Consider the following 23242-nt stretch of genomic DNA (forward strand, 5'->3'; position numbering starts at 1 on the left):
CATGGGCAAAAGGAAGACTAGAAAGCTATTACAAAACTCTGGGTGAGAGATGCTGGTGGCCTGGACCAGAATCAAATTCTGGAAATACGATGAAGGTAGAGCCAGCACTTGCTAATGGACCAGTTATAGGGTGTAAGGGGCTATGCAAGCGACGGGAAGTATGGAGTCCAATGCGTTTCTTTTTCTCTTTCTCCCTCCCTGGCCCCGCTCAATTTCCGTCACTTGTGTCACAGCCTCCCCCTCAATGGGAGACATTTAGAAAGCATTGGTATTCAAAAGAACAGATTTAAAGCTGCTTGTGGTTTTGCTTATCTAAAATCTGTGTGTGCTACACAATTCTATAATTTGGTAATCTTGAAATGATTACAGTGGAAAATTACTGTTTTTCAGGGATCCAGCCAACCCCATTCAGAAGACGGAAATTGCATATATTATAAACATACTGACTATACTCTGAATATTTTAAATATACTGACATTCTGTTTAGTGTAATTCTGGTACATAGATTGGTTGGCTGGGTACTAATGAACACAAGCTTTCTTAGAGAAAAGAAGCATTCTTGGCTCTTATAATTTAGGCTGTAAATAGATGTATACTTGATACACTATGTGCCACGTTTGTCAATGAATTAATGCAACTATTTAGCATCATAAGCTCAAACTTTCACTAATTTCACTTTTTCTGGCTTATTCATTTATTAGTTCAAGGAGAGGACAGATTAAATAGAATAAAAATATACAAGCAGTGACTAATAGCTTCATAGTGAGCCAAGACACTAAATAAGAAAAACAAGGTACTCTGATTTTATCTTAAACACCGGCCTATTACTTTAGTACTAAAATACTGTGGTACCTGAGTTTAGAACCAACATTCTGGTCTGTGTACAAAAACAATGCCATTCTTTGATATTGATAAATCATTAAGCATCCATCCTAACTGTTTCAATTATCCTTGTCAGTAAATAGACTGCATTCGTTGCCTTCAATTAGACACATTAACTTATATTTCTACCCCAAACTCTATCCCGTACCATACATCCATTTCATCAGAGAAATAAATTTTGACTATGAATTATGTTTGCTTTTGTATTGGATAGTGTAGCAAACTGAGTATTTAAAATATGATAAAGGAAAAAATCTCATGTAACTGAATAGATGCCTCCTAAGTCGAAAGCTTCCAGGCTGGTTTCTCCACTGGGCTGCAGGCCTGCCTGTCTAGCAGCCCCTGGACTCTGAGCGCCAAAGTGAACTCATCTTTTGCCCTATTCCTGTGCTCTGTACATTTGTTAATGACATCTCCATCCTTCTGGTCAACCAGGTTAAGAACTTGAATCATCCTTGACCCCTCTCTATCCTTCACTTCCTGTATCCAATTAGTTGCCAGGTACTGGCCCCCTGAACAGCTTCCAAACTGGCTTCCCGATATCTAATCTCTCCCTTCTCCACCACACTGCCAGAATTCTCTTCCTAAAGCTCAGACTTATGTTGTGACTTGCTCAAAAACCTTACACTGCTTCTCCCATTTCCTGTGGAATAGCCTAATCTCCTTAGAATAGCACCCAACGTTTTCCACAGTTTGGTCCTGATACCCTCACTGCTTCTTGTTTTGATGATACCCATGATTTAATTTATGGAGGTAACTTAGTGATGACACAGAATGGGGTCAGTGCCATTGGAAGTTTTATCGCTCACAGTTCCAAAAAGAACATGGCCCAGAGCCTTTATTGGGGTTTGTCTGGGAAGAAATGGGCGGGCCAAAGTAGGCAAGTTTGAGCAAGCTTAGGACTGATGTTTTGAATAATGTTGGTGGACTATGGGCTATAGGGGTGGTCGCCAATTGTCCAATATTTGACCCTGGGGTGAGTTAGGACAGGGGAACTATTGGCTTGGTGTGAGTTAGATAAAGGAAGTGGAGACTGTCAGTTGATGGATAGCTGAGCTGGGAGGCGCTGGATTAGGCTCAGGACCTTTGCAAACCGGTGTAGTCTAGTGCTACACCCCCTCGTCCCACTCCACCCCAAACCTCCTCCAAAATACTACAAAAAAGTCTATAATAACTATTTGGAGCTACGGCGGGAGTGGTTTTTTTGTTTGCTTTTTGTTTTAATTTCAAGTACCAAGATTAACAGAGATGCAAAGTGACAAAACTAGTAAATAGATTTGATCAGGCCTGGGATGAAGGGCACAATGACCTTTCTTGAAGCCCCCAAACGTGTTGTAATGGGCTTTTAATTTCATATAAACATTTAAAGGACCACATAAACACAATCTAGTGTAAATACACCCTGCCGCTTTAACCGGCATCACCAGCTTCTTTTAAAGGTTCCCACACTGGGCTACACCCTGCGAAGGAAAATTTCCAGCAGACCCACTTTCGTGCTCCCCAGCCCCCGCCACGGGTCGCACGGGACCAAGACTGCGCGGCAGACTATCGATTGCTTCTGCCTGGGCTGACCCGCCTGGATCGACTGCTCCTGTCTGGCCCCTCCCCAGACGCGGGAAAAGTTTCAATCCACCAAACCCTCACAATCCCGGCCGGCCTTCGACTCCTCCTCCTTTTACATCCCTGACTCCCCAAGGTCTCCTGAATCACGCAAGTCGAAGTGGAGAAGCTCAAGCCGCCGCCATGTCCGAGGCTTATTTCCGGGTAGAGTCGGGTGCGCTGGGACTGCAGGAGAACTTTCTTTCCTTGGACGACATCCTGATGTCCCACGAGAAACTCCCGGTGCGCACAGAGACCTCCATGCCACGCCTCGGCGCTTTTTTCCTGGAACGGAGTGGAGGGGCCGACACCGACAACGCGATCCCTCAGGTAAGCATTTTGGCTCGGCCTCGCGCGAAAAGACTACAACTCCCGGTGGGCCTCGCGGCTTTGGGACGCGGCGTCTCCCGGCGCGCTGTCCTCTGGGATTTGTAGTTATAGGGAGAGGCAGGGTTCACGCCCACGAATTCTGTTCGCAGGCCTCCCCACGTCGCCTTGGCCACCTCCACGGAAACGAACTTTATCCTGGGTCGTCAGGCTCCCTCCAACACTGACTTCATTTTTTAAACGGTGCAAATTCAGTGTCTCCCCCGTCCCATGAGATGATGCTTAAAGATTGGCTCCCATTGAATATACTTCAGGTTCAGGGTTCTGATCATGTTTGCCTTAAAACAAAGCAACAGCTTTGTGTTCCGTAAGAGCGTGTGCTCCGCAGATTGCTAGATTTGTTCCTGCATAATGATGACGGTATCAGCGACCATTTACTGAGGGTTTTGGTGCCAACATGAATGGAGTAGGTGGAGTGTACTTTTCCATTTATAACCGCTTTAATCCTTCAACAACCCTCTAATTAGGTATTGTTACATACCAGGAAGCTGAAGCCCAGAAAAGTAGGGTAGCAGGGTCCCCCTGTACCTGGCGAGCTGGCGTTCGAACCTTGGACTGTCTGACTTCACATACAAGTTTGTCCCAGGAACGTGGTCTGTAGTGGTTATTTTTGATTTCCTATTTAACTTAAGTTTTGTTTAGAAGGTGGTTGTTCGGTTTGGTTTGGTTTGAGTTCATTTTTATCAAAGTCATACATATACAAAGTTTAAAAAGTCAAATAGTACTAAAAGATAAAAAAAAATTGGCCCTGCCTTGCGTTCCCCCACTTCCTTTTGCAGCTCCACATGGTCTATCTACTTTTGGTAGTTTCGTTAAAATTCACCTCCCTATTTCTAAATAATAGGCTTAAACTTCTTGATTTTTTTAAAAAAATGTAGGTATTATTTATTGACTTTCCATTAGAGTAGATAAGGATTTGGTGCTCTCCCATACTGGGAAATAGAGACATGCTGCCGGTACTTTATTCATATTTACTTCACTGTTACCTAATGTCCTTTTCTGTTCCACGATCCCACATTGCATTTAATAGTCACGTCTCCTTACGCTCCTCTTGGCTGTGAAAGTTTATCAGACTGTTTTTAATGACCACGACCGTTTTGTGCAGTACTTTTGTTGCCTCCTTCAACCCAATTATGTTTTCCTTTTTTGTTTCTTTTTTTTTTTTTTTGAGTTGTTGGGGGGGAGATATTTCTCTTAATTTCTGGTCTGTCATGGCCATCTCCTCATATTTTCCAATTCTGTTAAGACTTTAAAAGAACAGAGAGACATTTATGTTTTCTGTAATCTCTGAAGCTGTGAAGTGGTATTGGGAGTGGTCGCCTGAGGTAGGCTGATCCTATTTTTCTTTGTAGTCCCCCAGCACTCAGGGTGGCGCTTAACACATAGTAGGCACACAGTAAGTGTATATGTGGAATAGATACTGAATATTCAAAGAAAGGAGAAATGTTTCTGATACCTCTGAAGTATCTGGAATTGGACAGTTTTTGTTTATGTTAGGAAACTTTCCCTTTATACCACATTTTTGTTCTCTATTATGTTTTTATTGTATAAATCCATTTTCTCCCTCCTTTCCATCATGACATAAAACTTGAGCCCATACAATTCATTTCTTCAAGTCAAAACCAGCTCTTCTGTGTTTGATAGTCACTCCCCCAAAGAGAACAAGTATTATTGCTCATGCAGCGTGTATTTCCTTTTTGTCATACACACATTTACTCTGTCATTGATTTTAAAATCTCCATTCTTGTCTGATGCAGGGCTCAAAGCTGGAACTCCCCTTGTGGCTGGCAAAAGGACTTTATGACAACAAGCGGCGGATCCTTTCTGTGGAACTTCCCAAGATCTACCAAGAAGGTTGGAGGACTGTGTTCAGCGCAGATGCCAACGTGGTAGACCTCCACAAAATGGGGCCCCATTTCTACGGGTTTGGCTCCCAACTCCTGCATTTTGACAATCCGGAGAATGTAGACATTTCCCAGTCTCTCCTACAGGCAAGTAATTGATGTGAAAATCTCTGGCACTGTACGTGTCTCAGGAGTTAGCTGTGGCAGCCACCAGACATCACTCTCATCCAGGGAAGTATATAATTTATGCAATTAGTTTATTATTATTCCAGGTCTACAGTTACACTGTATTTGCCAATTATACAGTATACATACATATGTATATATATATATACTTAAATATGACTTGCCTGCTGAGCCTTATATTTGCTTGCTAAGAGTCAGGACCAGCAGGAAGTCCTGGAAATGAGAAAGAGGTAATGGTTGATTACAGCTGTCAGGCACTTAAATACACAGTCACAATCCAGCCCCAGGACTGGTATGAGGGGTACTGTAGGAAATACATGTGCTATTTGGTTATTTGTTCCCTTTCCTTGCTCTGGGGTTAAGACCTGGCTCTGCTGTGTGACTTGGTCAAGCTATCTGACCTCTCTAGGCATCAATTCTTCACCTATAAAATGGAGGTAATGGTGCCAAAATTATATTGAGCTTATATGCAGTGCCACTTGATAAATGGTAACTTATTACTGTCCATGGACAAAGCAACATTATGCATATATTGTCATCCTTTACAGTATAACCTTAACTTTTTGTAATTCTTTTTTATTCTGTTAATACTAGAAGAAACCGTCTTTTCTACCTCGTTTTACTTCTTCATTTTTAGCTTCGTAAGAACTGTTAGCTCAAGAGGCATATGTTCCCTGGACTGTGCTAACACCCTCCATTATTAGGCTTAAGGGTTGTTTGGCCTAACATATACTGTGTTTCCCCGAAAATAAGACCGAACCAGAAAATAAGCCCTAGCATGATTTTTTGGGATGACATCCCCTGAACATAAGCCCTAATGCATCTCTTGGAGCAAAAATTAATTTAAGACCCGGTCTTATTTTCAGGGAAACACGGTACCATTTTTAATGTGACACTAAAAAAAAAAAGAAACAAAAACACCTGTTGCTATCCATACAGAAAAAGAAGTCAATATATAGACTATAGACCGTTTGAGCTTATGAAACTCTTGAGCAGTAAGTTAAAAGGAGGAAAATCTGTTTGTCTTATAATGTTTCCAGGACATGTTCTTGAACCGGAACACTGCCCTTTTTAAGTGAGTTGCATGTTTCCTTTTTCCATCACTACTTTGAGGTGCTGTTGATTAGAGTTGCTCATATATAAGGTGAGACTGCCACGAGACAGTCTCGGTATATTATTATGGCTTTTCGAGGAGCTTACTCTTGCCAGCCGTTTGCCAAGTGCTCTGCGTGTATTAATTACTTCATTGGATTTTCACAACCCATTTCACAGACAAATAAATTGAGGCTTGGCCATGTGAAATAACTTACTCAGAACTCCTTCTGGCTGAGTCCTGAGACGAAATTCTTCCCTTTTGTGTCATTTAACTGTTCAGGGATAAAAGTGGATCTGATTTCTCTTCCTCCCTTCCTCTTAAGACATTTATTGGACGTTTTCGCCGCATCATGGACTGCTCCCAGAATGCTTACAATGAAGACACTTCGGCACTGGTCGCCAGGCTGGACGAGATGGAGAGAGGTTTATTTCAAACAGGGCAGAAAGGACTGAATGACTTTCAGTGTTGGGAGAAAGGCCAGGCTTCTCAGATCACAGCTTCGAACCTCGTTCAGAACTACAAGAAGAGAAAGTTCACGGACATGGAAGACTGAAGCCAGAAGAACACTGAATCGTGCATTGTAGATTTATCTCTGAGTGTCCTTGATAAGAACCTGGTTGACCTTGTAAAGGGCCAGAATCCAGTTCCATCTCATGGCTTATTTCCTGCAGCAGTCTCGAGAATGGAGGTATCTGGTTGGGAAAGTTGGTGCTGGAGGATGTCCCTGGCCCTGTAAGTCTTCCAGGACTATCCCACCCTGCTGACCCACAGCCCAGGCCAACTTAGCCCAAGAAGTCACAACCGAGGAGAACTCAAAGTTCTTTATAGAGGAGGATGACCAATACATACGTGGCCATAGGGTCGGAACTGGAATTCCATGTGCCTGGCTTTGACACGCTTGATGCCCAGTTTTACTAGCTCCAAAGAACAGCCACAATTTGGGCCATCTTAGTTTGTTTCTAGAATGGTCTATTGAGCTTCACTGCCTCATCTTCCTCATGGTAGCACAAAGGACAGCACCCCCAGGATGCTGGTCTTGTAAATACATCTCCTGCCACCTGCTTGGGGGGGTGGGCGTTACTCCAATTACCAAAAACAGTCACCAAGAATAAGGAAGGAAAAGGGAAAAGCAGATGAATGGCATGGCTTTTATTACAGAGAAGATGTTGCTTTCCTCCTCTGTCATCAGGAAGTCACGTGACTACAATCAATCTAGAGGGGAAATGGTTAAGCTGAGCTTGCTTTTGTCTTGGAGATCTTGAGAGCACCTGCACAGTTACTCCATTCCTGCCCTAGAAAAGCTGCCAGGGAGTCGACTGAATTGCACAGTAGTTATTAACGGCGCAAACCAGCCCTTATTACACGGAAATAAGGACTGTAGGGCTGCTGGCTATGTAGAGCCCTGTGTGAGAAGCTTAACACTTGGCCAAATGGAAGTGGGCAAGAAGCCTTGGTTATGTTTTTTAATCTTCAGTCCATTTTGCAACATGATTACCTAGATGATTCCTGACCATTTACCGAGAATCTGTTGAAGCAAGCACGAAACTTTTTCTGTGAAGAAGCAAGGACACTCAGGCTGAGTGGAAAACAGCATTCCTGGGGCCCACTCGACTGTTTGAAAGGCAGCCGTCTGCACACCACTGCTCCCCTTCCAACTTCCCACAACTAGTGAAAATTGCCTTTGTTTTTGGAAATTATTGGGGGACTTGGGTAACCAGACTGTGCAGATGTCTTTGCAAACTTAGAATGTCAGAAGTGCTTTTTAAATGTCAGATTTTAAAATGGAATCAATGTTTTTATAATCTGATTTTTGTGCTAAATAAATGATCCGCTTTGCATATGAATGCACTCTGTACAAATACCGTTTCTGTAACTTGAGTACTACAGGTGGTCCTGCAGAGCTATCAGGGAATTTTGTCTTTGATCGTATTTGATAATAATGCCCCAATGAATCCATGTTTTAGCAACTGCTCTTTTGTGTGGATGATACTCATAAATATGAGGTACATTCTCTGTTGAAACGTTCTGTGCCCTACGAAGTTGGGGCTTCCATTGCTATCTCAGCATTTACCTATAACCAGGGCCCCCGGAGACAATTCACAAGCAGAGTGAGCAAAGCATATTATTTAACTTTTGGATTCATTATTTTCACAAATCGATCGCTTTGTATTTAAAGTCAGTCAGTCCTAAGGCTGCTGCCAGTTTTTCTCTTACTGAAAAAAAAAAAAAAAAATTGCCGAGGGGCCACATATGTGGATTTGCACGAGCAGAATGTATTTTCTATTTTATATTTTGAATAGATTATAAGTAGCTTTTGAAACCCATTTCCAATTACAAATTTGCCGTCAAGCCTGTCGATTACTACCCCTTTCCCCCGCAACCCTTCCCAAATCAGTCTTTGGGATTTCTGTTTGGTCTCTTCAAACAGGTAAATTTTTCAAAGTGAGTCAACAAATTAACTCAAATACCAAGTCAATCTTCAAAATCAAGGGAGAAAATGTGTGCCTTTACCCCTTGAAGACTGTTCCCAGGTAACTGGCGTTAATTGTATACAAAGAACCTCACTATTCAGATTTTTTCCTGGAACAGTCCAGGCTGCGGAAAAGAGGGGGGCAAGGCTTGGTCTCCTGGGTCAGTTCCTCCTGCTCTCCTTGACCTCTGAACTTTGGATGGTTCTCGGCTCAGCCCATGAATCTCTTCGTGCCATTCTCACTTCCTAGCGGATCTGGTCCAGTGTCAGGCTTTAAATACCATCTATATGCTGATCACCCAAAGTTCATCTCCAGCTCAGAACTCTCCCTCTCAGAACTCCAGATTTGTATCCAAACACCTGCTTGACATTTCCGCTTCGACGGCTAACCTGACGTGGCTAAAACAGCTCCTGATCTTACCCTCACAGTGCTACTATAATCTTTCTCATCTCTGTTTTTGACAACGCTGTGCTTCCCTACTGCTCAGGACAAAAACCTAGATGTCTTTCTGGGCCCTCCTCTTACTCGCCATATCTTTTGGGTCTGCCTTCAAGTCATGTGCAGAACCTGACCACCTCTGCCCCACCTCCAGTCCTGTCCTGAACAGTTACGGGCCCCTCCCATCTGCCTCGCTGCATTCACCCTCCACCCCTCTTTCAGACTCTTCTCACTATAGCAGCCAGAGTAGTCTTATTCAAAAGTAAATCAGATCTTGTTAATTTTCTGCTCAAAACCCTCCCACCTCAGAAAAAGGCCACTTTACCATCCCAGCACCGTTTGTTGAAAAGTTCCTCATTCTCCTGTGGTTTGGTATTGAATGTTCTTACTGCTCCTGTAGCAGAAGTAATTTATTTCTTGTTTTAAATAAAAATTTCATCTTCTGCCTAAGATTTCGGAGCATTTTACAGAGCTTCTCAATCTCTCAGCACTACTGGACCTGACAACTTTCTGGAATACTGGGAAATACTGAGTGACGCTCAAGTTTTCACAGAAGTTCAAGTTTACTCGGTCCCACTGTGAATCTATCTGTTCTCTTCTGTTCCATCATCCTTCAAGAAATCCCAGGAGAGCTTTTCATTTTATGCTTAGAACAATGTTGAAGTGAAAATGCAATATTTTATACTGATCTTGGGAAAAGAAAGGAGATATTTTTGTGTTCAAGAGAAAAATCTAAATGGAAATAACTTGAACAAAATATTGGATAGGTGCTTAACTATAAGAACCTTGATTTCAACAATCCTTATCTAGTATCGGTAAACTGAACATTTTAATATTGAATACACATAGAAACAATTTTTAAAAAAACAATGAAATGCCCTACACTTAAAGAAACATGTCTAAGATTTGGAATTCTGTTGCTAACTCTTGGTATTGCCATTTTGAATGAGCAATAAATCTCCCATTCTTAATGCGTAGTGCATAAAACCTAGTGTATCAAAGGCGAGCGTGAGAAAACGGATGGTCACTCTTACTGAGGACAAGATAAACACAGGTGACCAGCCAGCCTGCTGCTGTTTGTTGATTTTTCTAGGCCTCTGCCTTTATGCCTAGTGAATCAAAGTACACATGGTGTAACCAGACACAGCTCAGTTGCCAAGCATCCTTCCTGTAGGACACATTCTCTCTCCGGGGTCCTGTGATGTGGTCTGAAGGAAGGTGTACATGAGGCCGCCCCCAGAAATCAGAGGCCTCCCTTCTGTGTCTGCTTTCCAGAGATCTGAGGCAAGTCAACTAAAAGGGGCATCATTTCATTAAACGTTTTAGTTTAATTTCAGATTTCTAGACCAGTTGTAAAAATAGTACAGAGAATTCCATACACCCCTCGTCCAGCTTTCCCTAGCACCTTACACAACTGTGCTACCTTTATCAAACACAGGTAACTAAGCCACAGGCTTTATTAAGATTTCACCAGATTTTCCACTAGTGTCCTTTTTCCTGTTCCCAAATCCAATCTTATGTTGCATGTAGGGGGCACTCATTTTTTAAAGCAAAACAGTGTCAGAGTCTTCCCTGTACTAATGTTAGAAGTGAAGCTTATCGGAAAGGCTTCATGGTAGGGGGTGGTGGGTAATGGCCAAGTAGGAGCCTGTTAGGCCTTGCTCAGGGGCAAACCTCTGGTCAGCTCGTCAAGGAGGGAGGAGTGCTTGCTTTCCACCTGAAAATTAATCTGATGGGGAAAGAAAGGTCTCTGATTTTCCTTAGAACTTTTAGCATCCTCTCTCTCTGATAGCAGTAACCTGATTTTCTCCCCTTTTCCTTCTGGCGCATACTAGCGAATTACCTCTGTCTAAATGAGTTTCAAAGGAGCAGGCTTTACACCCCAACACCATTACCACTTGTCAGCACAGATCTGAACACAATACCTGCGAACTGCCAGTGTTTCAGAACCCTAAGGGCAGCACACAGAACCAGTTCATCCTTGCAAACCTCTCCCACCTCTGGGCAATGAACAAAACCCAACCAAACTGAAGAAAGCCCAGAGTTCTAAATCTCTATGACAGTCTCTGCTCTGGTATCACGCTGCCTGGAGAAAGAAGTTTATTTGATTCCCACATGATTTGTATGGCTCCATTTGTGCGACTAACAGTCTTTTCTGAGGACACCTTCTTTTCTTTGGATGCAGAAAAGCAAGTGACTAGCAAGTGACTAGGGGTACAGATCCAAGTGTAACAAATGAAGCGGGTGAGAGAAGAAGGGTGGGATTTATTGAAGGAAAAGTGGTGAGAATGCATTTTGATGCGTGAAGAAAGACGCGACAGAAACCAGTATCGAAAGCCAGCACTGCCGGAGTCATCAGAGTGGGAGATGACAACAGTTGTTCCCGGAGAGGACCCTTATCTTAAGGGGAACAAGAGGGCTTGGCACTTGGTTCAGGGGCAAAACATTTTTAAAACTTTTCACAAGACGTTGTCATTTTCTAATTTAGCATTTCATACTCAGTCACTTCTTCATCCAAGCTTCCAGATAAGTATTAAGTAATATGCTTCTTTTCAAATAACTGAACAGTGTAGGAAGCATTTTCTTAGGTTTTGAGCCAGCTCAGACCTTGAGAAACAGTTCAGAGGATGCTACTACCTGAATTTCCAGGTTATTTCAAAGACTGGGGGGCGGGGGGTGGGGTGGGTTGCACCGTAGAACGTGACACATCGTGCTCGTGTATGGCCAGCAATGAAAATCAAGTTTCCAATTTTTAAGGCATTTAAAAAATACATCGATAAAAATGGAAAACCTCTATTGTAAAAGACTGTTATTTCCATAGACCATTGTGATTTAAAAGACTTTTCTGCCAGTGCAAATAAAACAAGCCATAGGAATAAATGTGTTTCGAGTTACTGTGTATGTATCTGTCGAGAGAACAGTGTTTAGCTGCATTAAATGGAGATAAATGTATCATCTTGCTTCATTGCAACTCAAGCAAGCCCACTACTTGGATGTTATCCACACGATGGGGAATGGTCCCTTGGGGACCCATGTGGCAGAACAAATCTCTTAGGAAAGAGGTTATGTCTCCAGGTCCCCGAGATGCACATTAACTCTGGAAGCCAAAGCAAGAGAACTGATATGGGGGTGACTGCTCGAGAGTATTCTCTGTGGGACCCCTTTGCTTCGTGACGCCATTCTGTTCCCTTCTAGAAATGTTACTGGTGGTAGAGGTGAGCCTGATGGCCCCCTCATTCCCTGCCTGACTTGTGCTGGCCAGTCAGTTTTCCCAGTCCTGGGAGGTGGGTCCGCCACAGTTCAGACATGACAGTTTTCCTCCTGTCTGGGGGACCTTTCTGTGTGCTTCCTCTCACCAACCTCCAGTGGCCACCCAGCGTTGTGTGCCCAGAATTTGTCAGGGAGGCCTTAAGGTGGTGACATGCCCACTCCTTCCAAATTCTTCCCAAATAAGCCGATGATGGAGTAATGGAGAGTTTCTTATCAGAGCTCCCTAAATGGGTAGCGATGACGCCATAGCTTAGAGCTGAAGGGTCCCCTAAGGATTAACTGGAACAGGCTGTTAAAAAAACCACGTTTTATCATGTTACATTTACTACATGTAAAAGAATACATGTAACACAGCTTTAGATTAGGAAATGTTATAACACGAACACGCGTGAACTTGCCGTTCGTTTAAGTTCTAGAACATAAGCAATGCTTTTGTGTTCCTCCCGCGTAGTTCCCCTGCCGCCCCCCACTATCCTGGGTTTTCTGTCTGTATAGTTAATGAATATATTATTTTGATTGGGTTTTGTGTTTTGTGTACCATGCTGCATGACGTCTGCAGGAACTTGCTTCTTTCACTCAGTTTTATATTTTAACTTTCAACCATGTTGTTTAGTTCATTTTTATGGTTGAATGATATTCTATGGTGGGAATGCACCACAATTTCTACAAGCATTCTCTTATCACTGGACATCTGGTTAGTTTCCAGTCTTTTTTTCTTTTTTCTATCACAAATATTGTCACTGTCCACATCCTTCTACACAACCCAATCATTTATTTACGAGTTTCTCTGGGGTGAATTTCACCTACAAGCAAAATTGCTGGCTTCTAGGGTCTGTGAGCACTCAGTTTCCCAAGGTAGTGCTGAAATGTACCAATTCACTCTTCCATCAGCTACATGTGAGAGACCCCATTGTTAGATCTCTTTATTTTTTGCCTCTTTAATGGGAATAAAATGATATCTCATTGTGATGCTAAGTTGCATTTTCCTGAGCAGTAATGAGGCTGATTATTTTTTAATATGTTCATTGGCCAAAAAACAACATGATTTAAAAAATGGGCAAAGGACTGCATAGACATTTCTCCAAAGATGACACACAAATGGCCAACAAACATGAAAAGATGCTCAACATCACTAATCATTAGGGAAATACAAATAAAAACCACAATGAGATATCACTTCACACCCATTAGGATCGCCATCATTGAAAAAAAAAAACACACCACAAAATAACACGTGTTGGTGAGATTGCGGAGAAATTAGAACACTTGTGCAATATTGAAGGGAATGTAAAATTGTACCGCCTCTATGGAAAACAGTATGGAGTTTCCTCAAAAAATTAAAAATAGAACTACCATATGATCCAGCAATCCCACTTCTGGGCATACACCCAAAAGAATCAAAAACAGGATTTCAAAGAGATAATCGCATACCCACGTTCATCACAGCATTATTCACAAAAGCCAAGAGATAGAAGCAACCCAAGTGTCCATCAATGGATGAATGAATAGAGAAGATGTGGTACACACACAATGGAATGTTATTCAGCCTTAAAAAGGAAGGAAATTCTGACACAGGCTACAACATGGATGAACCCTGAGGACATTATGCTAAGTGAAATAAGCCCATCACAAAAAGACAAATAGTGTATAATTCCACTTATAATTCCATGTACTTAGAATAGTCAAATCCATGGAGACAGAAAGACTGGTTGGTGGTTGCCAGGGGCTGTGGAGGGGGGCATGCGGACTTGTTGTTCAAAGGTATAGAGTTTAAGTTTTGCAAGATGAAAAAGTTCTAGAAATTTGTTGCACACTTGAACTGTACACTTAAAAGTAGTTAAGATGGCAAAGTTTATGTTATGTAGTTTTTACCCCAAGAAAATTTGCTTCATTTTTAAGTGTTATAGCTAATAATAGCTATCATTAATTATTGAGTGCTAGTCTGTGCCAGGTGCTATAATAATGGCTTTATATGCATTAGCTCATTTATTCTTCACAACAACCCTAAGAGATAAATAACTGTTTTCCTGAGAAAGAGACAGGCTCAGTGAGGCTGAGTAACTGCTCAAGGTCACACAGCAACAAGTGCCGGGCCCAGGGTGGAAACCCAGGTCCAGCTGATTCTGAAGGTCAGACTCTCAACTGCTCTGCATACTGATCAGTGAGCAGCAGAGCCAGCCAGCAGCTGTGGGCAGCCCTCTTCCATCACACCACCAGGCGTCTCTTTCTTCAGTTTTGGTCCTTCCAACACAGCTTCTACAGGCATCAGCACACCATCACCCCTAAGCGTCTCCTTTGGGAAAATTGGCCCAAGCTGTGCCTATGTCACATAACCGTTATCTGCAATATAAATAGGACTCCTTCTGTTTCAAAACACTGCTCATGTCATTGACAATTCATGCTCATTCCTGAGATTGCAAGTTGCTATTTTTGAAAAGTTATTTTGATGGCATGTTGCCCCAGGGGCCCATGGCCTGCTTAATCTGGGTGTCTCAATTGGCAGAACACAGTGCAGCTCTCTGGATATGATTAGATGTGTCTAATCTGCAACTTTGGCTGTTCCAAAAACTCCCCTGCCTCCCTCCATCCCAACCCTACCCCTTACTCAAAACCAAGTGCCAGATGGCCAATGGTTGGCCTGATGGAAGGGAGGTTCACAGAAAGAAGAGCCCATAGGACACGGTTGGCAGGTATCCAGCCTCTTCCTATGTGGGTTTCACTGACAGGAGAAACTAATCCCATTCATTCACTTCTCCAAAGATAGTCTAGTCTGTGCCAGTGCCAGGCGTGGGGTCTGCACTGGGGAGCGGAATGGTCACTGCCCCTGTGCAGTTTACATTCTCAAGGGGGATTAGATCTGATTGCAACATGATCTATGATGGGAATTAAAGGGGTGTGAAGGGGAACAGCTGGGGGCACCTTCTTTAAATAGTGTGTTCATGGAGGGCCTGTCTGAATTAGGATGTAGCAAGTACCAAGGCCCTGCATGAGCTCTTGACCTGGATGTGGTTTGGCCTGATCTGAGGAAGGGAAGTAGGCCTGGGTGGCAGGAGTGTGGAGGGCTAGGATAAGAGCGACAGAAGGCGAGGTGCAGGGAGGAAGCAGGGGCCAGATCCTCACAAACAAGAGCCCAAGAGGGGCCATACAGAGTGCCTGAGCCCCTATGGCAGCAGCAACTTCCCAAGTCAGGGGTGTGTGTCTGCGGGGGGTGGGTGTGTGTGTGTGTACATGTGCACATGGCCTCCAAGGGGAGAGACATTTAAGGGAAATCCTACTGCAGTGGTTCTCCAAGTGTGGTCCTCAGACAAACAGCATTAGCTCCACCTGTGACTCTGTTAGAAATGCAAACTCCCGGGCCCCGCCCCAGAACAACTGCATCCCGAGTGCGAAGCACCAAGCTTGTACCCAGTAGATGCTTCAATATTGGATAGTTGAACTGTAAGCTGTGCAGTTCCAGAAGGCACCCCAGGGTTAAAATGCAGAGCCGTGGGGTGAGGGCACACTGCAGCCAGCAGGGGTGCACCCCCTGGCCTGGAATTAGAACAGGCCTGGCTCACATAGGTTTGGCTGATTTCAAGGTGCAAAGGTAGAGACCCAAATGCATCTCTATAGCTCTGCCAAGTGACTCTTCACACTTGTCCTTCCCGTGCCCTGCGCAGTGCTTAAACTTTTACAAGATGTGAAAGGAATTAATATTCCACTGCCCCAAGTTGGAAGCCTTTAAACTGGTTTCTAGTTACAAAAATCAGGCAGAAAAAAAGTAGAAGGGAAATTATGTTATTTTCAACCTCAGTTAGCTCAAGACCAGCTGCAGGGGATGTTACCAAATTATCTGCTAAGAAAACCAATGTTGGGGCTGAGAATAAGCCTGAGACTTCAATCCTGAGGGTCCTTTTGAAAAGAAAGTTCTCTCCCTGGGGACTGAATAGGCACTCCAGAAAAGCACCCTGTCATGCAGGGCATCTGGCGGGGTGGCCTGTGGGGTCTCTGCTCCTGCTCCCCACATAAGAACGCAGGACATGGTGAGGCCAAAAAGGAACATCCATGGAGCCATAGGTAGGGGAGTCATACCACTATGGTCTCACTGGAGGCTGGGTTTACACGACGTGCGACCTGCTGTCCGCTTTGCTGCCAACCGACCAACTCTCCTCGACTCTCCTTACTCTCCTTCACTCTCCTCCTTCACTCTCCTCGGCTCCCCTCCATAGCCGCGGCAGTTATATCAGTGGCCAATGGCTCAATGGCTACAGCTGATGGCCAACCAGCCGCAGCTGACGGCCATCCACTATCTGAGGCAGCACCTCTCCACATGAGGCCGAGAGCCTGGAAACTGCTTTCTGGGGCTCTGTCCCCACACACCCTTTCAGAGAGATCCAAGATGCGTCCTTCCATGAACACATTAAAATTACAACTAAATTATAGAACAAGCAACCTGGAGAGCCATTTGAAATCTGGCCGAACAAAAGTTTTATAACTAATGATATAAAGAGGTCACGTCGACACTGGTAGCAGGGGTGGAAACTCCAAATGGGCCCAAACCTCCGTGTGGTGGTTGGGAACCAGGAGGACTATCTCAGCCACCGAGGTTCCCCACGTGAGAGACCCTAGCCCCACACCGGCCTCCTCAGACCAGAGTACTGGTGCCGGGAAGAGGAGCCCCCACAACATCTGGCTGTGAAAAACAGTGGGGATTCTGACAATTGGGTGGGACAGAAGGCTGCAGGAAACCCAGACATTCTCTTAAATGGCCCACGCACAGACTCACTCGCAGGCACTCACCTTGGGCTCCAGCGAAGGGACGGTGACTGGGGAAGTGTCAGAGGCATACAGGGGGCAGACTGAGGTGTGTAGCTTCAGAGTGAGGGCTGGAGAGATAGTCCCCATTTTTGCTGTGTTGAGCCCTCCTACCTCGCAGCCAGCAGGCTGCCGCCATCTTTCCTGTGTTGAGCCCGCCCCCACAGGCTAAATCTGAATCTGATTGGCCTGGTGCGTTCCACTGCTCCAGACTGCTGACTCACTGGGACCCCCATCCAAACCACCCAACTCGCCCAATACCAGAGGCACTTTTTCCAAGAGCAGCTACTCTTGCCTGCATTGCACTCTTTCTTGAAAAACTGCTGGAGTCTGCAGGACTCAGGCAGGCGGCAGCTGGGCTCAGTGTACTCTGAGACTTTTGCTGATTAGCTCCAGGCTCAGCACTGGCACCGAACCAGCGTCTACATTAACCTGTTGACCACAATTCTTCCCACTCTAGTGACTCCCTGAGATCCTGCCACGTGTACGACATAAGGCTTTATCAGGGGCTGCATCTTAAGGAAACTGGCTATGGTAATAACTATGTATAGTGTCAGGGGGGTACCAGACTAATCAGGAGGATCATTTCTTAAATTATACAAATGTCTAACCACAAATGTACACCTGAAATTAATGTAAAATAATACTGAATATTATTGTAATATTATCAACTGTATCAACTGTAATGGAAAAATTTTAAATGGGGGCAAAAGGTGAAGAGAAATAAGAGGTCCATATTTCCCGGTATAAAACAAATAAGTCATGGGAATGTAACGTACAACATAAGGACTATAGTTAATATTGTGACAGCGTGTCAGGTGGTTGCTAGACTTATCATGGTGATCAATTCTTTAGGTATATAAATGTTGAATAGCTATGGTGTATACCTGAAACTAATATTATATGTTAGCTATATTTTTAATAAAAATCTTTTTTAAAAAGTTAAACATAGAATTACCAGAGGATCCAGCAATTCTACTTCTAAGTATATGCTCAAAAGCATTAAAAGCAGGGACTCAAACAGATACCTGTACACCAGTATTCATAGAGACGTTATTCACAAGAGCCAAAAGGTGGAAGCCATCCCAATGACCCAGCAACCCAAACTGATAAGTAAACAAAATGTATTATTTCCATACAGTGAAACTTTATTCAGCCATAAACTGGAGTGAAGCACTGATACAGGCTACAACATGAATGAACATTGAAAACATCATTCTAAGCGAAAGAAGCTAATCTCAAAGGACTACATATCGTATGTGCATTTATATGAAATATGCAGAATAGGCAAATCCATAAAGACAGAAAGTAGACGAGTGATGCCTATGCCTGGAGACCTGGGGGTTGAAGAGGTGATAGTTGAAGAGGGGTACAGGATTTCTTTCTAGGGGTGATGAAAAATTTCTTAAATAGATGTAATAGTTGTACAACTCTGTGAATACAATAAAAGCCATTGAATTGTAAAAAAAAATAATAATAAAGTAAGAAGTACCCCTTCCCCCATTCTACAAAACAGCAGGCCTCCACTTGGTAATTGTTCTGACAGTAACAAGTTAACGGGTTTAATATAAATAGAACCCAACTAGGCGTTTAGTCCCCTATTTTTTGCAACCAGAGGAGCTGCCAGAGTTTCAGTTCCACATGTGTCAGGGCTGGTGCCTTTGATGGACACTGTTGAGAATTACATAAGGGAAGTGAGCTCATGGATTCAATATTTTAAAAGTCAACACGAAGCAGTAGGACACTACCAACTGTGGTCTGTTTTGTCGTAGATCCAGAGGGTAAAAAACAGGTCAAATCACATCCCCCAAGTCAGCACAGGCAACAGAAACTTGGGGATGGAGGTGTCCTGTGGGATCTGCTGTCCAGCATCAGTATGACCAGCAAAGTCCATTGGCTGCTCCTTGAGCCAATTCAGATCTTCCAAAAGTAAATTAGGGCTTTTCTGCCTGTGGACACGCATCGTTCAAGTCTCCCCTCCGCGGTCATGCCTAAGTCAGAGTTTCCCAGAGGCCGAAGGCTGCCGGGCATTCTGCCTCGGAGGTCTGAGCTTCGAAACAATCGCTGAGAGTCTGAGGAGCCGTTCTGAGCAATGGGGGACGCTCCCAGACTGTGTGTGATGAGAGATCCAAACACCACGTGCTCACAGGCTTTGGGTTTGTCACGTGTGCCACTGTTGGGGGTGGGGGGCGTGCAGCCATGCAGGCAAGGCCACACAAGGCGGATGAAGAGTTGTGGCACCAGAGAGGTCTGTCTCAGGAGGAGATCCTCAAAGACCTGGTGTCCACTTCAATGGAAAAGATTTTTGTTGGGGGTTTCAAAGAAGACACTAAAGAACATCACCTAAGACGTTATTTTGAACAGTGTAGGAAAACGGAAATGATTGAAATCATGACTGGCCGAGGCAGTGGTGAGAAGAGAGGCTCTGCTTTTGTCACCTTTGATGACCGTGACTCTGGACACAAGACTGCCGTTCAGAAACACCATCCTGTGAACAGCCACAACTGTGAAGTAAGGAAAGCCCGATCTCAGTAAGAGGTGGCCAGTGCTTCATCCAAAGGGGTCAAAGTGGTTCTGAAGTTTCAGTGGTTGAGGAGGTGGTTATGGTGGGAAAGCCAACTATGCTCATGGAGGAAACTTCAGTGGTCGAGGTGGCTTTGGTGGCAGTCGGGGTGGTGGGGAAGATGGTGGCAGTGGGGATGGATATCATGGATGTAGTGATGACAGAAGCAGTTTGGAGGTGATGGGAGGAGCTACAATGATTTTGGCAACTATAACAATCAGTCTTCAAATTTTGGACCCCGACAGGAGGAAACTTTGGAGGCAGAAGCTCTGGCTTCTGTGGTGGTGGAGGCCAATACTTTGCCAAACCATGAAACCAAGGTGGTTATGGCAGTTCCAGCAGCAGCAGCAGCAGCAGCAGTTATGGCAGTGGCTTTTAATTACTGCCAGGAAACAAAGCTTAGCAGGAGGGGAGAGCCAGAGAAGTGACAGGGAAGCCACAGGCTACAACAGATTGTGGACTCAGCCAAGCACCGAGGTGGCAGGGCCTAGCTGCTATGAAAAAGCCATGTTTTAAACAACGCTCATGCATATGCACAAAAAACTCGAGGACTGTATTTGTGACTAATTGTATAACTGTTTATTTTACTTTCTATTCTGTGGAAAGTGTACAGCATTCCAACAAAGGGTTTTCATGTATATATATATATTTGGTACCCATGCTGTTGATTGCTAAACGTAATAGTCTGATTATGATGCTGAGTAAATGTGTCTTTAAAAAACAAAAGTAGGGGCGGCTGGTTAGCTCAGTTGGTTAGAGCGCGGTGCTTTTAACAACAGTGTTGCCGGTTGGGTCTCCACATGGGCCACTGTGAGCTGCGCCCTCTGCAACTAGGTTGAAACAACTACTTGACTCAGAGTTGATGGGTCCTGGAAAAACACATTTAAAGGTTTTTTTAAAAAAAAAAACTTTAAAAAAAGTAAATTAGGGGTCAGTTTTTAATCTCATTAGTGATTTTAGGCAGGATCATGTAGTAATGAAGGACTGAGGCCACCTGCGTTCCAATCCCAACTTCGCCACTATAGAGTTGCCCGACTTAGGGGCAAGTTGCTCACCTCTGGGCCTCACTTTTCTCATCTGTAAAATGGGGGTCATAATTGTATTTGTAGGGTTTCGAAGAACACTTACTGGGTTACAGTAAAGTGCTTAGAGTAATGCCCAGCACAAGGTAAACCCCCAAATGATGCAGGCTACAGGGGGGGGGGATCAGGCATAAACAAGTAGAAATGAAGATTTCCGAAACGCATAGAACCCTGAAGAAGTTAAACAGGCTGATTGTGACTGGGGACCAGACAGTGGAGTGCTACAGATGGGCCCAAAAAAATCCCTGGTCTATACCATCATTTTAAATTTGTGCCTCAGTATGGTTACAACGTAGCTTATTTAACCCATAGAGTAGTTTAAGCATATGGGCTCATGAGTCAGATACACCAGGTCAAATCCTAGCTATCTTACATACTCTTCAGTCCCTCTGCCCATTTCCTTGCTTGTAAAAGCCAGACAGTAAGAGGTGGGTTATACGGTTGTTGTGAGGTTTAAAGAGTTCAGATGTGTAAAGTGTTTAGAACAGGGTCTGGCACATGGTAAGTGCTAATTAAATGTCAGATCTTATTATTCTCAGTGTGTTGCTTTTGTAACATTTCTAACTATATCTTTGCACACATCTGTGATTACTTCCCAGGGATCAGTTCCTAGATGTGGAATAGCTGGGTGGAATCATTAGCATGTTTTTAAGATTATGAATACATAATACAAAACTCCTCTATAAAGATTCAGATTCAATAATTGTTCTAAGACTGGGTTTACAATGGTCATCAAATACATAAAAATCCCTGCCCCCAGGGGGTTTCTGTTAGAAAGGGAGTAGACAATAAACAAAAGAAAGAAGTCATGTATTTGAAAAAGATGAGTGCTATGGAGAAAAATAAAGCAGGGATGGGGGTTGGAGGGTCGGGATGGGGAAGGGGGTGCAATTCTAAAGAGGGTGGTTCAGGAAGCTCCCTGAGAAGGTGACATTGGAGCAGAGATCTGAAGGAGGGAGGAAACATGAGGACGCCTGGGGGAGGAGTGTTCCAGGCAGAGAGAATAGCAAGTACAAAGGGCCTGGGGCAGAAATGTGTCAGAGTGTGCAGGAGGGGAAGTGGGAGGAGAGGGGGACAGAACCATAAGAGGGCAGGGACATGTCACCTAAAACTACACTTTGGGAGCAGTTTCAATTTAGGTCTAGGAAGGATGAAGTATGTATTCAAGGGGCCAAATAGAACAAACTGAAATATGTTTTCCTTGTTTCAATCTATGTTTAAGAGCACCAGGGAAGTGACAACTCTCACTGTTTCCCAGTGAGAAAATCAGAGCTTCTTTGTTTTCTGAGTAAAACATGTGACTGTTTCAGATACTCAAGTCCAGTCTTTTTCTCCTAAAACAGTTAAGAACCAAGAGTGAAATGAGAAGACACAGCTTGTTTGGTTTGTTCCTGGGCAGTGTTCCCGGGCAACCTGTTTACCAGGTGTGCAATTTTGAGACAGTACTTATCAGGGGAATTTAATCTAGAGCCTGAGATGACATTGCCCTGGGGGTCGAGGGTCCCTGGGCCCCACAGCCACCAAGTTTGGCCCAGAGACACAGAGCAGAGCAGAGCTCAGAGGTAGCAGTTCAGGGCAAAAAAGTACTGGACCCCAAGTTCATCTTGGGGACCACCATGGTGGAAATAAGAGACCTGGAATTTCCACCCACTTCTTCAAACAGCAGAACTTCTGTTTCTATTAAACCAGGAAGTTCCAGGGGCTTGAGAAACACCAGACTTTGTGCCAAAATGGTTATAAACGAGGGGAGACGAATCTTGGTGTAGACTCACAGATGTTCCTGTTGCCATGTGGGATCAAAGAGAATCTTGGCCTGAGGGTTGCTTCTCCTGTTCAGATATCATCTGCTTTTACCCATGCTCCCATTTGTGACTTGGCTGGTCCACTATGTCACTGATCGCCTGCTGTGTACGGCAGGGCCGGGTGCCCGACCAGAGCACATAAAAGATTCGTTCTGCAGGAGCTGCCAGTTCCCACCAGGGGAGAGAGGGACACTTTTGGCTAAGTGCCCCACAAACCTTGCCTTCTCCGAGATAACATGAATCGGCTTGTTCGTTCCTTTTCTCCCCTTTCCTTCCTTCCTTCCCTCCTTTCTCCCCCCCCCGCCCCCATTCTCTCATTCCTTCCCTCACTCTTTCCTTCCTTCTTTCTGTTTTGAGGATGATACAGTTTCATCATTATGAAATGGGATTAAGCCATAGATAATTTGTCCTGATAACTGTCCCTTAGTTCATTTTAATTTCTGAGCAGAAATAAGAATTACTCGTTGAAAAAGATAAAACAATTTGAAAACACCCAAAGGAAACAGACAAATCTTCATCACTTTGTCTGCTCTCCCTCTCCCAGGATACTCACTGTTAACAATTTAGTGTTTTCTTCCCAGAGAAGACATTTGTACCATGCAGACCTGTATTTCTGCATGTAGATTTTATATAGAAAGGAACTATAACTCACTCCTCCTGTGCAATAAATTCACTGCTGTGTTCCCAGCTCCTGGCGCATGATAGCCATTGAAAATGATTGTTGAACAAATGCATTGTGAATTTGTGACATTTGTCTCTCTCATTCAAAACTACACCATGGACATCGTTTCATGTCATCTGCCTCGTGCTTGTTACGGCTGCATAGTA

At 44.0% G+C, this 23242-nt stretch overlaps 1 protein-coding gene across 1 annotated transcript; it reads left to right on the forward strand.

Moving 5' to 3' along the window:
- The first annotated feature begins 2486 nt into the window (after positions 1-2486).
- Positions 2487-8210, forward strand: GINS3 (GINS complex subunit 3). Its single transcript, XM_081031451.1, has 3 exons — positions 2487-2811; positions 4626-4859; positions 6317-8210. The coding sequence occupies exons 1-3, from the start codon at positions 2626-2628 to the stop codon at positions 6545-6547; spliced, it is 651 nt and encodes a 216-aa protein (XP_080887577.1). The 5' UTR covers positions 2487-2625; the 3' UTR covers positions 6548-8210.
- Positions 8211-23242: the final 15032 nt, after the last annotated feature.

Source organism: Rhinolophus hipposideros (genome assembly GCF_964194185.1).
Source record: "Rhinolophus hipposideros genome assembly, chromosome: 21".
Taxonomy (NCBI): domain Eukaryota; kingdom Metazoa; phylum Chordata; class Mammalia; order Chiroptera; family Rhinolophidae; genus Rhinolophus; species Rhinolophus hipposideros.

Excerpts from the sequence above, each read along its gene's own strand:
- GINS3 (XM_081031451.1), top strand. The coding sequence starts at position 2,626 with ATGTCCGAGGCTTATTTCCGGGTAGAGTCGGGTGCGCTGGGACTGCAG. Across the intron at positions 2,812-4,625 it reads CCGACAACGCGATCCCTCAG|GGCTCAAAGCTGGAACTCCC; the intron begins GTAAGCATTTTG and ends TGTCTGATGCAG. Across the intron at positions 4,860-6,316 it reads TTTCCCAGTCTCTCCTACAG|ACATTTATTGGACGTTTTCG; the intron begins GCAAGTAATTGA and ends CTTCCTCTTAAG.